Here is a 14700-nt window from a genome sequence, read left to right on the forward strand (position 1 = left end):
GTTTGAAGAGCAAATTACAGGAGGAAAAGGGCACTGAGAAGCAGTCTACATTTGTTCATGTTGTGGGGACATGTTGTTAGCCATCTGCACCTCTGAAAACATAGTGAGATACAGCAAATATACAGCCTTTGGCCCACTGAGTCCATTCTGGCAATCAGCTACTCTTTTACACTGATCCTATGTTAATTTCAATTTTTCTCTCGACATATCATCAACTCCCCCAGATTTTACCACACACACTCACACTAAGGGAAATTTACAGTGGTCAATTAACTTACTAACCTGCACATCTTGGACAAAGACGTCTTCACTGAAATCTGACAGATATACCAGCCTCAGCTCTCAGCTCAGAACTTATTATTGCTGGACTCTGAACGCTGCTTTGAATATTGTACTCCATGTCCTCGGTACAATCTGAGCTATCATGATAGCAAGCTGAAAGTGCATGTCAGCAGCCCGAGCTTCCATATAGAACTCAGATTTTGAGTGGTTGCTGAATATGCTGCAATGGAAGCTGCAACACAGCTCCTCTATTATGGTTGTGTCTATGGTTAAAAAAATGTAGGCTCCAAGTTCTGGGTATACTTTGTGCCATGTTGAAACCAGGCTCTACTATAAAACATAGGTTTTCTCCCTGGGTAGACTGCTCTTCTCAGTTTACCTGGCATTGTAGAGATGATCATGGAGTGGGGAAGCATATAAAGCTCATCAGGCTATAGAGACAGGATAGGAACGTAGGGCATAAAGTGAGCTGAGCGGGTGCTGGATATAGGTAGGAGCTTAGCATTAGTCAAATGAGCAATCACGTGTGACAGTTAAATGGACAGATAATTGGTTTTCTGAGTTGGGTGTTCTCATGTAAACAGGGAACTAGGAGATGCAGTAGACAATTCGGGATTATGATCACTAAGGCAGTCAATCAGGAACAAGGACTGAATGGAACAGTAACCAGACATTGTCGCCTGTACTATATTGCACCTGCCTCGACTGAAGTGTTTGTGCTCAGTGTCTTGCCACATGCAGGTCTTCTATCTCTACTACCCTCAAAAATAAATATGTCATGCTTGCTTAAGTATCTTAGTAGAACTTTGCTGTATCCAGTGCTTTGTAGCTGTTGTTTGAAGTAAATCACATAGACCAAAAGAGTGGCTCTTGTGATGGCCAGAAACTCAGGATTTGAGGTCCTGAGGAGTGGGGCAGCACAGCTGTATAGTACAATTATTGCTGCCTCACAAAGTCAGAAACACAGGTGCAATCCTGACCTTGGGTGCTGTCTGTATGGAGTTTGCATGTTACCCCTGTTGGTTTCCTTCAGGTGTTCCAGTTTCCACCTACATCACAGAGCCATGAAAAATATGGTTGGTTCTTTAGCTATAAATTGCCCTCCAGTGTAGGTGAGCGAAATCTGGAAAGCGTTCATGGGAGTGTGGTGAGAATAAAATGGGATTAATGTAAGACTAATGGGTTGACAGTCACCTCAGATTCAGTAGATTGAAGTGTCTCTTTTCGTGCTGTATCACTCTATGACGCTAAGATGAATCATCTATTTAGCACCTTTGGCTGAACAAGATCACAAGTACTTTTGTCATGCTTTTACCACTCACTTTTACCTTGCCATTGAGGATGTAAGTGTTCTAGGAGATTCATTCTCCTACTAGTTGTTAATTGTCCACCACCATTCAAAACCATACTTGATAGCATTCATTTTTATTGCATTTTGTATATCAGAAACTGTGAAACAACAAAAATTGGCAATTAATTTGCTGTGGCATTATGTAAGGAAGTATTCTTGGTTAATTTAATGTGTATGACAACCAAAATACAACAGTTACTATAAACCTGAAAATGTTGCAAATACTCAGCAAGTCAGGAAGTACCCACAGAAAGCGTAGCACATTTAATGGCTTAGATTTTCCTGAGAAATATTATCAATAAGTAACTGTAAAGTTTGGCAATTCAAGACAAATGTGTTCAGTCCCAAATTTTTAGTGAATTTTCACATGTAATTTCCCAAATGCACTGACATTTGTAATTCTCAAAGACTCCTGCAGCAGGGGTTAGACGTGGCACAGTTTAATAACTGCTTATTTCAATGGAGAGAAATGGTTGTGAGAGGAAAGAGAGAAGTTTCTATTCACTTACATTTATTTGATTGAAATTAACTTATTTTAAGTATTCATAGTATTTTAGGTACATAGTATGTATTTTTATCTTTAAATATTAATAGATTTGTAATTTTATTAGTGTTAAAAAATTACTTAGATTTTTTGTGAATGATGACAATTTCTTCAGGATGTTTGACAGGGCCTAACCTATTTTCACAGCATCTCAGTGTGATTTTTGATAGGAAGATCTGATGCACTGATTAGTTTGTAGCTGGTGCTTTTGTTCAGGATGTTGCTGCTGAAAGCTCATTTCTGGGTAGATGAAGATCTTGTGGGTAGGACAGTGATGAGCATGAGTGGCTTGCTGCTCCCAGGAAATGCAAGGCCATTGTTTCAGGTCCATGACCTCTCTTCAAAGTTCATTAAAATAAAAAGGTCATCGACCTGAAATGTTAACATCTATTTTTTCCTCCACAGATGCTGCCTGGTCAACTCAGTGTTTCCAACATTTTCTGTGTTTATTATGGAATTCTAAACTGTTTGGATAACACTCTGGGCATGATTTTCTCTGGATACTTGAGGAATACCAAAGAACATCTGACATGGACAAGGTGGGGTCTTGTGCCTCCTCTCTAATTTAGCCTGTTTTTAGCACAAGACACCACCATGGTAAGGAATTAAAGCTACAGTAGAAATGTCCACCCTGAGGACTGTGAACAATTTGTCTGCTGACACTCATTAAAGAGGCTTCAGTCTGCATTGTGGCCAAGCACTGCAATAAGAGATCTCTCTTAACATCAACCAAGTGGCAAAACAATTAGTTTTTCTTGCATAATTTATATATATCCATGCTCAATTAACACTTTATACTTGCCTGCTGAGATTGAATGGTTTAAATACTGAGATTTTCTGGGACCTTTGTCCCTCATGGTTTAGTAGAACAATGGAAAGAGGAGAGAGTGGGTGGGTAGAACAAGATAAGCTGCAAAAGGACAGATAGGAAGAGGGGTTAAAGCAACAAGCGCTTTCATCGAAAATAATACTTCCACATGATCCAGAAACAGTTCAAAAGGAGAGTAGAGGGAAGCAAGGTCATATGGAAAGAAAATTCATACTTGGAATGGTTACACAATGATTGCTTTACTGGGCTAGTGAACCAAAGGTATGAAACAATGATCACAGATGTGCTTGAATCCCAGCCTGGCATCTGGAAGTTACATTTATCTGTCTATATAATCTAGAATAAAAAAACAAAGACCAGTAATGATCAATATGAAACTGCCAGATTTTCTGAAAAGCCTATCATCCCCATCCCTGATATATTTAGTTTTTTCCCCTCCCCCTTTTTTTCTCTCTCTGCCCATCACTGCCTGCTCTCCATCTCCCTCTGGTGCTCCCCTCCCCCTTTCTTTCTCCCTAGGCCTCCCATCCCATGATCCTTTCCCTTCTCCAGCTCTGTATCCCTTTTGCCAATCACCTTTCCAGCTCTTAGCTTCACCCCGCCCTCTCTGGTCTTCTCCTATCATTTCGCAGTTCCCCCTCCCCCTCCTACTTTCAAATCTCTTACTATCTTTCCTTTCAGTTAGTCCTGATGAAGGGTCTTGGCCTGAAACGTCAACAGTGCTTCTCCCTATAGATGCTGCCTGGCCTGGTGCGTTCCACTAGCATTTTGTGTGTGTTGCTCCTATTCATTACTACTTTTTTTGAGATGGAAGAAGGTCTTTATGACTATGTATTAAGGCAATGGAGAGTACTGGTATACTGGTTAGTCACTAAAATCATGCTAATGTTTGTGAGTCAAATCAATGCATTAATTAAACATTTGAATCAAAAACAAGTTTCTCACCAATATCCAATTTAGCTTCCATTTATTATTATTGATTCGTAAACAGTCTCTCAACAAATTGAACAATCTACTATTCTCCAGTATGAGTGGGAAGAAAAAGCTCCAAATGGAAGGGAAGTAGTTATCTGATATTGTATTTTCCATTTATAGTTCATGGCCACAAAGTTGACTATTAATTTCTTGGGTAAGACAAGAATAAATTCAGCATAAATCTGAGCATTAGTATTAAGGCTAGTATTAGTATTATATATCCAAATTCAGCATATAAAGTAAATGATTAAACACTACCGTTTGGTTACAATATTTTATGAATGAGATCCAATCTTCTAACATTTAAATAATAATATCTTACATTCAGGTTTCATTAGAACTTTCTATATAATTTAAAAGTTCAAAGTACATTTATTATCAAAGTATATATACTGTATACAACCTTGAGATTAATCTTCTTGCAGGCAGCCACAAAACAAAGAACCACAATAGAACCCATTAAAGAACTCCACACACCAAACTCCACGCGTCAAACACCCAAACAGAACAAATTGTGCAAACAGTAAAAAGGTAAACAAATAACACACAGAACATAAACTGCAGAGTCCCTGAATTGGAGTCCACAGCCACGGAGACAGTTCAGTGCTGAAGCAAGTGAAACCAGTCCAGGAGTCCGATGGTTGCAGCCCACAGCCACGGAGACAGTTCGGCACCGAGGCCGAGTGGCTCAGCTGCAGTCAGTTCAGTGCTGAAGTGAGTAAATCTCACGGAGTAGTGAGCTGAACACTGCTTTGCCTTTGCCGTTGGCTTTAATGCCTTGATCAAATTGTGCGAATAGTGAACGAAAGTAAACAAAAACACACAGAACATGAAATGCAGAGTCCCTGAAAGTGAATCTGCATCTGTGGAGCCTGTTCAATGCTGAGGCAAATGAAGCCTGTCCAGGGCAAAGGACGAACCGGTATTCAGCTCACTACTCCATGAGGTTTATTCACTTCAGCACTGAACTGAATGCAGCTCTGGCTTGCAACCATCAGCATTTGCCTCAGCACTGAGGCAAATGAAGCCTGTCCAGGAGTCCATGTCTACAGGGCAACAACTACCCCTGAACCTGGCAGTGTGGGACCCAAGACTCCTGCAACCTGCTGCCCAATGGTGGTCACAAGAAGAGAGAGAGAGAGATGAGTCAAACATAGGCAAACAGCACTGAATACCTGTTAATTCTCTGCTCTCATTCTCAACGATTTTAATCTTGCTTGACACTTTAATTGACACTCAGTAATGGAGCTAACCATGGGTTCATCTTCCACCATCTGGCCTCAGTGCAGCATTCACCCCCAGTGATGGCCACCCCAACCATACCTGAACTCTTGAGAGTCTCCGTCACTGAACCCCAAAGACATTGCAAAAGTGTCGGATCATTTAGTTTGGTTCGAAAGAACATCTTTAAAATGGATGTTGCAGACTGCAGATGACAGTGATCACAGTTCAGAAGTATATCTGCTAAAGTATCTAGTAATTTTGTGAGCTGTCTACAAAATGTCGCTGTTGGTCACTGGCACCATCTTGCTGTGTAATAAACAAACACTCTTCCTCAATCACTGATTTCTAGCCTAATTACCCAAATAGGTGAGGATCCCAGCACCAACTATTCCATGCCCTAACTCCCCAACATTCATGATTCATAGCTTCCAAACACATACCATGATCTCTGCTCCATTCCTCCTAAGCTACATTTAAAACCTCAGTGTCTTCATCGGCCACCTTCTGCCCTTCCCCATGCTCCAACAAAGTATGATCTGAACTGTGAACCAAATCACTGAAACAAATACCATTTATAACTTCAAAAGACTTATAAATATGAGAGGAAAGGGGATGTGGCATATGATGAATAAATGGTGAATATTTTTTCTGCTTTTCAAAATTGTTTGCAATATTCATTAGCATAATCCCTAATAAATTGATTTTGCTGTTATTAATTTGTGCCATATAAATCCTTTCTTGTGCATACATAAAGTATGTCATTACAGTGATATGTCATCTGAGCTATGTAAAAGTTGCATAAGGCGCACATTCAACAAGCTATTCAAGCCAAAAGGTGTCAATTCATAAATCTGTTCAAACCACTCATGTCAGCTACATTTAGAAGTCCGTATTATTATACATGCAGTAAGAAGAAATTAAAAGGTTAGGTTTGTTTTGCTTGGAGTGGAGAAAGCTATAATAGTATCAAATGGTTCAAAACTTTAAACAGGACGGATAGGAAAAATGCTTTCCAGTGCCAGAAAAACCAGTAACTAAAGTATTTGGAAAAAGAACTAGATGCAGGATAACTTTTTTAAATATCTACATTCAAAATTGATTAACTCACTATAATGTAAGAAAACAAGATGAACAGTTTACAATAACATGGTTCCACATGTCTCAGACATGCATTTTGAAAATGTGATTCTTTGTACATCAGCTGAGATAATGCCAGATAATTACTTCATGATCTTGACCTGAAATCATGCATGCACAGTCAATATTGTGCAATGAAGACTGATTAGGAGCAGCTAAAAGAACCTTCACCATTTTAGATCCTTTTTATAGATTTTTATTAAATAACTTTAATAATTAAAAATATCCATAAGAAATGTTAATATGTTAATGGTTAGTGGGATTTTACACTTTTGTTAAAATGGCTTTCCAAATTCTGGATGTTTAGGGAGTTGCCAGCCGTAATTATGAAGTAGACTAGATTCATTCCAAGTCCACGTACTCTGATATACTACTGCCTTAGTTTTAATAATTTTGCTCAGCAAAGACCTGAAGTCAACCTTGGCTCCTTCCAGTTTATACTAGCTCAATTACATAAAATCACAAAAAATTGGCAAAGGAAAATTTTAATTCATTTTACAAGAATTTTATGCCTTGCATTTTAGACAAATCACTAAAAGATATTAATAAAACTATAACTCTTGTTTAAATACTACTGATTGGTTAAACAACAGGAATATCAGTTGGCAATAAGAGGGATCATTTATAATTAATATATTTCAGCACACCTCATTAGTCTGTGTCCAGCATTTACTGATGGATAATAAGAAGTTTCAAATATCATGTTCTTAAACACATTACGATGGTAAAAATGGAGATAATGTCATCCCTTCAAGGGATTTATAACAATAAATTATCTATAATTATTGTTCTATGTGAACACCAACAAGCATACACATTTCCCAATTATTCTCATCTAGATCTCTAATATATCAAAAAATGGGTTCCTGAGATTATTGACACTAAATAAAGCAAACTTCATAGTATCTCCTAAAATTACACAATCTCTGGTAATCAATCACCAATTTGGATAAACTAATATGTGTTTTTGAATCTAAATCATATTATTCCCCTTTAAATAGATAGTTATGATAATAATTATTTCTTCATCTGGGTACACTGGAAACTTGGCAATTCACATGGGTCACATTTTGTATTTGTAGAGTAATAAATTCCTTGGTTCTGAGACAAAGAGTAAAGATTTCACTAGTTCCTAACTTTAATTCTCAGAAACCATCAATTCTCTTATATGATAAGACTTTCTTTTGCAAAAAGGAAAAAACACAATATTTGAGGCAGCATCCTGAACCTTTCATTGAAGCAGCAGTGGCTGAAAAATCCATGGGAGTCAGAAGTCAGGAAAAGAGTGTGATACTTTTCATTCAACAATATCCATCTATCAGGGCGGTATGATTAAAAATTAAAAAGATTAAAGATTAGCTTTATTTGTTACATGTACATTGAAACATATGGTGAAATGCATTGTTTCTATCAAATCAAATTGGCAAAGATTGTGCTGGGCAGCCCACAAGTGTTGCTATCCTTCTGGCACCAGGATAACATGCCCTTAACACCTAAACCACACACTTTTGGAATGTGGAAGGAAACCCACACCATCACAGGGAGAATGTACAATCTCCTTACAGACGGCGGTGGGAACTGAACTCCAAGCTTACAACTATCGCTGTAATAGCATTATATTAACTGCTACATACTGTCCTGCCCCCTCCCAGAAAGGTAATAATTATTAACACCATAAAATGAAAGAGGCATGCAAACACCTAGCATTGACCCTAAGGAAGTTTCTCTCACAGCTGACCATAAATTGATTGAGTTAAAGTGCTTGTGATCTATGGAAATCTCCAGATCCTGAAGGAAGCTTTAAGTAAAAGAAGATGGGCTGAAACTTGGGGAAGCCAGTAATGCTGACAAATCCACAAGTTCACTTTATTTCCTAGAGCTTAACACATCAGTGAACTTAGCAATACAGTAAAGAGGGGCAAACTGTAAGATATGGCATAGATCACAATAAGCTGGCTGTACAGTTTAATAGTTACCTTGACCTTAACTTGTACAGCAGTCAGCTAAGGGTATGACTCTATAGTTGAGACTACAGAACATTGTAGGTTTGTGTGACAACTACCTTAATTAACTGCCATCTACACTAATCACAATGGGGCCACGCATCCCGGCCCGTTACCGCAAACTGAAAAATCTCCTTTACCCTCACAAGAGGACGGCAGGGAGGGAGAGGATCGCCCCAAGACAACTGTTGTCAGCTCAAGCTGCACAGAAGTTTGCAGTCAAGGTCAGTCAAGCCGTTCTTGCTCAAAGATCTGCCTCACTAAGGTATACCCTAAGGGAGCCAAAGACAAGGCCATCAAAGTCTACGCAATTCTAGATGACCAGAGCAATCGCTCACTAGTCAGACCAGAGTTCTTCAACTTGTTCAACGTAGAGAGTATTCAGTTCCCATACTACCTTAGAACTTGCTCAGGCAGTGTCGAAACATATGGCAGGAAGGCAGAAGGCTTCCAGCTTGAGTCGCTGGATGGTAAAGTTGTCATCTGTCTCCCTCTGCTCTTAGAGTGCAATGAAATTTTAAATAACCGCACCGAGATTCCGACGCCAAGCGCAGTGCTACACCGGCCGTATCTCCACGACATTGCCAAGCACATCCCATATCTGGATCCAAAAGCAGAAATACTCCTGCTACTCGGAAGAGACATTCTCCAGGTGTACAAGGTCAGGCAGCAGGTCAATGGACCACACGACGCCCCTTCTGCCCAACGCCTGGATCTGGGCTGGATGGTGACAGGAGAGGTGTGCCTTGGCAATGTACACAAACCGACAGTTAACACGCTCAAGACCAATGTGCTAGAGAGTGGCCACCATTCATTTTTTCAACCCTGCACAAGCTTCATGTGTATCAAGGAAGCACGACAAGGCTTTAACAAGTGTAGTAAAGTAACCGAGAAGACACTGGGACAGTCAGTCTTTGCTCAAACTGAGCATGATAATAAACTTGCTCCACCAGTGGAAAAAACTCAAATGAGCAAGACATTTGGGTTGATCGAACCCGAAAGAGACTCGGAAATTCGGCCGCAAATACAAACCGGAGTTACCTACCTGGAAGAATCAATACGTAACACCAAACGCATTCAGCGGTTCTCCACTTTTAATTCCTTAGCAAGAGGATTTGCGTTCTTCATTCACAAGGCCAGATCCCACAAACACTCATCCCGAAATAGTAAATGCAAGGGATGGCACAAATGTAACTTACTTCGCACTGCGGACGAATTGGCCCAGGCAAAGGACGTCATCCTTAAAGCAACTCAAAGAGCAGCTTTTGCAAGGGAGTTTTCAGCCCTCCAAGCTAATAAACCAATACCAAAGGACAGCCCTTTGAGGAAATTCAGCCTGATCCTGAAGAACGATCTCATTTGCATTGGAGGCCGGCTAATACACTCTTACCTTTCAGTTGCAGGAAAGAGCCCAGTAATCCTGCCCAAAGACAGCCACGTGTCCTTACTGCTCATGCGCCATCACCATGAACAAGTAAGGCATCAGGGCCATCACCTGACAGAGGGAGCAATCAGGACAGCATCTTGGGAGGCAAAACACTGATCAATTCAGTACTCCACAGATGTGTAACCTGCAGGAAACTGCGAGGGAAGCTGGAAGTTCAATGTATGACGGACCTCCCACCAGAACGCCTCAATGCCTGCCCTCCTTTTACATAGGTTGGACTCAATATATTTGGTCCCTGGACTATCATCACTAGACGCACCAGAGGAGGACAAGCAGAGAGGAAATGGTGGCCCATCATGTTCAGCTGCATGAGTTCGAGAGCGGTGCACATTGAGGTCATTGAATCTTTGGATACATCCAGCTGCATTAACGCTCTCAGGCGCTTCTTTGCACTCACAGGCCCTGCAAAACAGTTAAGGTCTGATTGCGGCACGAACTTTGTTGGAGCGTCCAAGGAGCACGGGATGGACAAAACGGTGAAAAGGTACCTCACTGTGCAGGGATGCAACTGGGAATTCAACACACCACACGCCTCTCACACGGGAGGCTCATGGGAGCAGATGATTGTTATCGCCAGAAGAATTCTTGATTCAATGTTTCTGCAGCAATGCACCCGACCAACCCACGAAATACTGCGCACACTAATGGCAGAGGTCACAGCCATTATAAATGCGCAACCACTCCTACCTGTGTCTTCCACCCGGAAAGCTCCTTCATACTCTCACCATCAATGCTCCTTACACAAAAGGCAGGAGTTCTCCCACCACCTGGGGACTTCTCCGATAAGAATTTGTACACAAAGCAATGGAGACAGGTTCAGGCTCTTGCAAATCGGTTCTGGTCCCGTTGGAGACATGAATATCTACCTTTGTTGCAACCTTTGTTAAAAGTGGACAGAACCTCGCAGGAATCTTCAAGTTGGAGATTTAGTCCTGCTCAGGGACAAGCAGATCTCCCACAACTGCTGGCCAATGGCCAGAATCACTGCCACATTCCCTGGTAGGGATGGACATGTCAGGAAGGTTGAGTTGAAAACTTCTGACCAAGGTGATGTGAAAACTTACCAAAGGCCAGTTGCAGAAGTCGTTCTACTTCTACCTAAAGACTGATTTAGAGACTGAAGTTTTGTATCATGTTCATAGTGATCTTACAAAGGTCAGGTGGGGAGTGTGTTGCCCTGAAGGCATTTGTTTAGTTTATTACATTTTCACTTTAGTAATTCGTTTGTAATTATTTTCTAGTTAAAGTTACGGTTGTTGGAAGTAAATTCATTGTCTGTGATGTATCGCGGCATGCGATGAATGTCACACCTGGTTTCGCCGTGTCTTGTGGGAAAATACCGGTTTGGAGAAACGGGAAGGAGGGGGGCTTGTGTGTGCAGGATCAGCGCGAGAAAGGTTTCATTCTATGCACTAAGAAACATCATAGAAGCAACACCTTTTCACCATACGTTAATGTGGAAGAGTGAACAGTAACCGGTTAATCTTACTGTGATCGTGCCTTCATTGACTACAGTTTACCTCGGTGTTTAGCTCAGAGTTCCTACACCTGTACAAGAACACTACAGTAAGCCTTGATTTCTCCACCACTTGCAATCCCATTCTGTCTCACTGCTGCATCAGTGGAAGCATCACATATAGATAAGAGCTTCCAAATTATGAAATTCCATTGAAGTTCATTACAAACATCTAAAGTTTGTAAGACTCAGTGTACTTTAGAATGACTCACAGCTTCCAGGGTGCCCTGCAGCAGAATCCATAGGTTGCAAATGACAATGTGAGTATCCTTTTAAATAACACAGTTGGAGAGCCATCATTATTCTTAAAATCTTGTTGGTTTGTGTGCAACTAATGACAGTTCAGTTTGGAAAATCATGAAATTTCACCTAGCATCACTAGAAAAACAGTATCATTTTATGCTACTGTGACATTATTAAATACAGGTCCAATGCCAGAAACAAGTCAGACTGTATTCCAATGCCAGATACATGCACAGCTCATGTTGGAGAGATTTTCTGCAGCAAACCAAAATCTACGAATAGTTATTTGCACACTTCACCTCATGCATTACATTTGCATGACCCTGAAATAAACAATGCTGTTTTAACTGATATGTTACTAAACAATTGTTCAAGATCAATTCATGGATAATTTATGGTGAAAGAGTTGAGAAGCACTTCACTATTTATTCCAGACAAGTTATTGTAGCTAGATTCTGAATCTCATTTATAGCGTTTGCTAGGTGAAACTGGGTGAGAAATGTTGACATAGAGTGATAAACGTTGCAAGGAAAATGTATTCCTCACCACCCCACCCCCAGTCATATTATAGGGTAAAAGGGTCAAAACAGGCAGGTCACACACTGTTGAATATTTTTGGCAATTAAATTTCTGCTACTATTACCTTTTCTATAATATGGACAAGTGCTTTGAAGTGTTTGCAGATGTGGACTTTCCTGGTATGACCAGTATTTATTATTTAACGCTAAATATCACTGAGAAAGTGGTGGTGAAGCATGTTCTCGAATCACCTCAATCCTTTGGTGATTGGTTCACACTGTAGCCACAGTGATGAAAGAGGGGAATGTTGGGGATGTTGTCAATTAAGCAGGCTACTTTCACAGGATTGTGTGGAGAGCTGCATAGTATTTAAACATGTTGAGTCATCAGCTTACATCTTTCCCATATTACTATCTTATTCAACCCCTTCTATGGTGAAAAGAGTCATTGATGAAGGTTGGATAGACTGAGGAGACTTCCCTGAATAACTTATGTTTTGATGCCTTGGGATATTTGATCCCTAAAACAAGAATCAATCTTCTTCATCTTCTGTGCATCAGATAATTCCAAAGATTGGAATTTTTTGACCAATTTCTTCAGTTTTACCAGGGCTCCTTCATTCTGTATTCAGTCAAATACTGATGTTATGTCAAAAGCAATCGCTCTGTCCTCACTTTTGAATTCTGCTTTTTTATCACATTTGGATCAAAACTATGATTAAGTCTGGTGCCCACTAGTCTTGGTAAATCCAAGCTAAATATCCAGGATTTCAAAACTAAATGCTAGAAAGTCAGTGACACAATCCATCACTTTGCTCATCATTTTCTGGACAGGAATTAACTAGCAACCTTCCATATTGTTGGGTAGATGCCAGTGTTGCAATTGTAATGGAAAAATTTGACTAAAACTATAGATAGTGCTGGAACACAACTCTTGAGTGCTATAACTGGTAGCTTGCCTGATTCCATTGCCTTGAATGTGTCCAATGCTCAGTCATTTCTTGATATTGGTTTACAAGAGATTAAATTGTGAAGATTGTAGTGCAGCCTGAAGTGGTGTAAAATAACAACTTAAGTGACTGTAGTGTAGAAGAATACAAGAATGTTAAGAGCACAAGAATGTGGCAGCACCACCAGGAAGGGAGTGTGAATGAGTGATTGGTTCAGGAGTCTCGTAGTGGGGAAAAAGCTCTTCTTCAGTTCGAACATCCTGGCTATAAGGTTCTTTAACTACTTCCCAGAAGGTACTTTAAAAAAGGGGAATGGCCGGGGTGGCAAGCATCCTTATCGATACTATTATCACACCTGAAACAACGCAACCTGAAAATATACTGGATGGAAGGAAGTAACAGGCTTATGATGGACTGGGCTATGGTTACCACTCTGAAGGTTCAGTCAGTAAAGAGCAGTGTGGTTACTATGCCAGGCTAAGATGCAATACTTAACATATCTGTGGAAGTTCAAGAGAATCATCATAGTCTTGCCAAACCTCAGATTCCTAAGAAAGTGAATACGCTGATGTACTTTCTTGATCATCACATCAATATGAAAGAAACAGATAAGGTTGCTGGTTATATATGTGTATATCTCAATCATTTGAAGTAAACCTAAATGGTTTAATACCATTTAAATGTTAGAAATTTTAGGTGGATCATCAACACTTTCAGCAGAGGTTTCAGATTTTGGTACAAATGTGCTAGTTCCCATAGTATTATAAATGAGAATGTTCCTGAAACCTCCCCACCACTATTTATGACAAATGTGACAAGAACACATAGCTTTGACCTAATCTATTGTTGTGAGATCACTTATTGCTTTTCTTGTTTAGCTTGCATATAATCTTTTGTTGCAATGTCTCTAAATTAGCACCTCATTCTTAAGTACACCCAACACTACTATCAACATGCCGTTTTATCTCTAGGCTTGATTGCATGTTTAGACCATGGGGTTAGATTATGGTAGAATACAATTCCCCTGCTGTTGATGATCAGCAGTACCCCATATTGTGTCACACAACACGATGGAGAGTTTCCTCAATGTAACAAGCAACTGCACAATAATTTCTCCTATTAATACTGTCACAGAAATATGTACCTAAAACAGTAGATTGGCAACAAGAAGACCATGTAGATATGAGTCTTGCAATGGTTTACTCACAACCTGTCACAGATCCCAACTAGCAACTATGTCTTTCAGGATTTAGCCATCTAAGTCCCAATGATGCATCAAGCTGCTTCAGGTGGTAGGCAAATCCTCAACCCAGGATTTATGCACTGACTTAACTCAATGCCCCTTCTATGATGTACAACATAGACAATTGATGTGGTACTGATTCATAATCTTGAGATACTGTAAGTGATGCACTTAAATGCTACCTTCCTATGAGCCTTCTTGGGGTGCAAAATCAATACTGTGGACACTGAGGACTACTTAATTATTTCTTATATATCACTGCTCTGTCACCTCTGGCAAACTTACCCTGCCAGTGGGACAGCTGTGGGTTTGGAACCACTGAATGGTCAGACAGATAAAGATGGTAGGTTTCCATCCCTGAAGAACATTAGTAATTTAGATGTTTTAACAACCTAATAATGTCAGGGTCACCAAAAAGGAGACTAACTTTTAAAATTT

At 40.1% G+C, this 14700-nt stretch overlaps 2 protein-coding genes across 4 annotated transcripts in view; one reads left to right on the forward strand and one right to left on the reverse strand.

Moving 5' to 3' along the window:
- rsph14 (radial spoke head 14 homolog) overlaps positions 1-14700 on the reverse strand; it is a 760969-nt gene that overhangs the window by 647338 nt on the left and 98931 nt on the right. The window lies entirely within an intron of this gene.
- gnaz (guanine nucleotide binding protein (G protein), alpha z polypeptide) overlaps positions 1-14700 on the forward strand; it is a 286899-nt gene that overhangs the window by 268798 nt on the left and 3401 nt on the right. The window contains exon 3 of one of the 3 annotated variants that reach the window (XM_073055677.1): positions 2583-2716. The exons of 1 other annotated variant lie outside the window; for it this stretch is intronic. In XM_073055677.1, coding sequence (XP_072911778.1) covers positions 2583-2716 — 134 coding nt within the window. Of the gene's footprint in view, positions 1-2582; positions 2775-14700 lie in introns of all 3 variants that reach the window. One more of the 3 variants, XM_073055679.1, reaches the window with a different exon arrangement.

This window comes from Hemitrygon akajei, chromosome 9 (genome assembly GCF_048418815.1).
Source record: "Hemitrygon akajei chromosome 9, sHemAka1.3, whole genome shotgun sequence".
In the NCBI taxonomy this organism is placed as follows: domain Eukaryota; kingdom Metazoa; phylum Chordata; class Chondrichthyes; order Myliobatiformes; family Dasyatidae; genus Hemitrygon; species Hemitrygon akajei.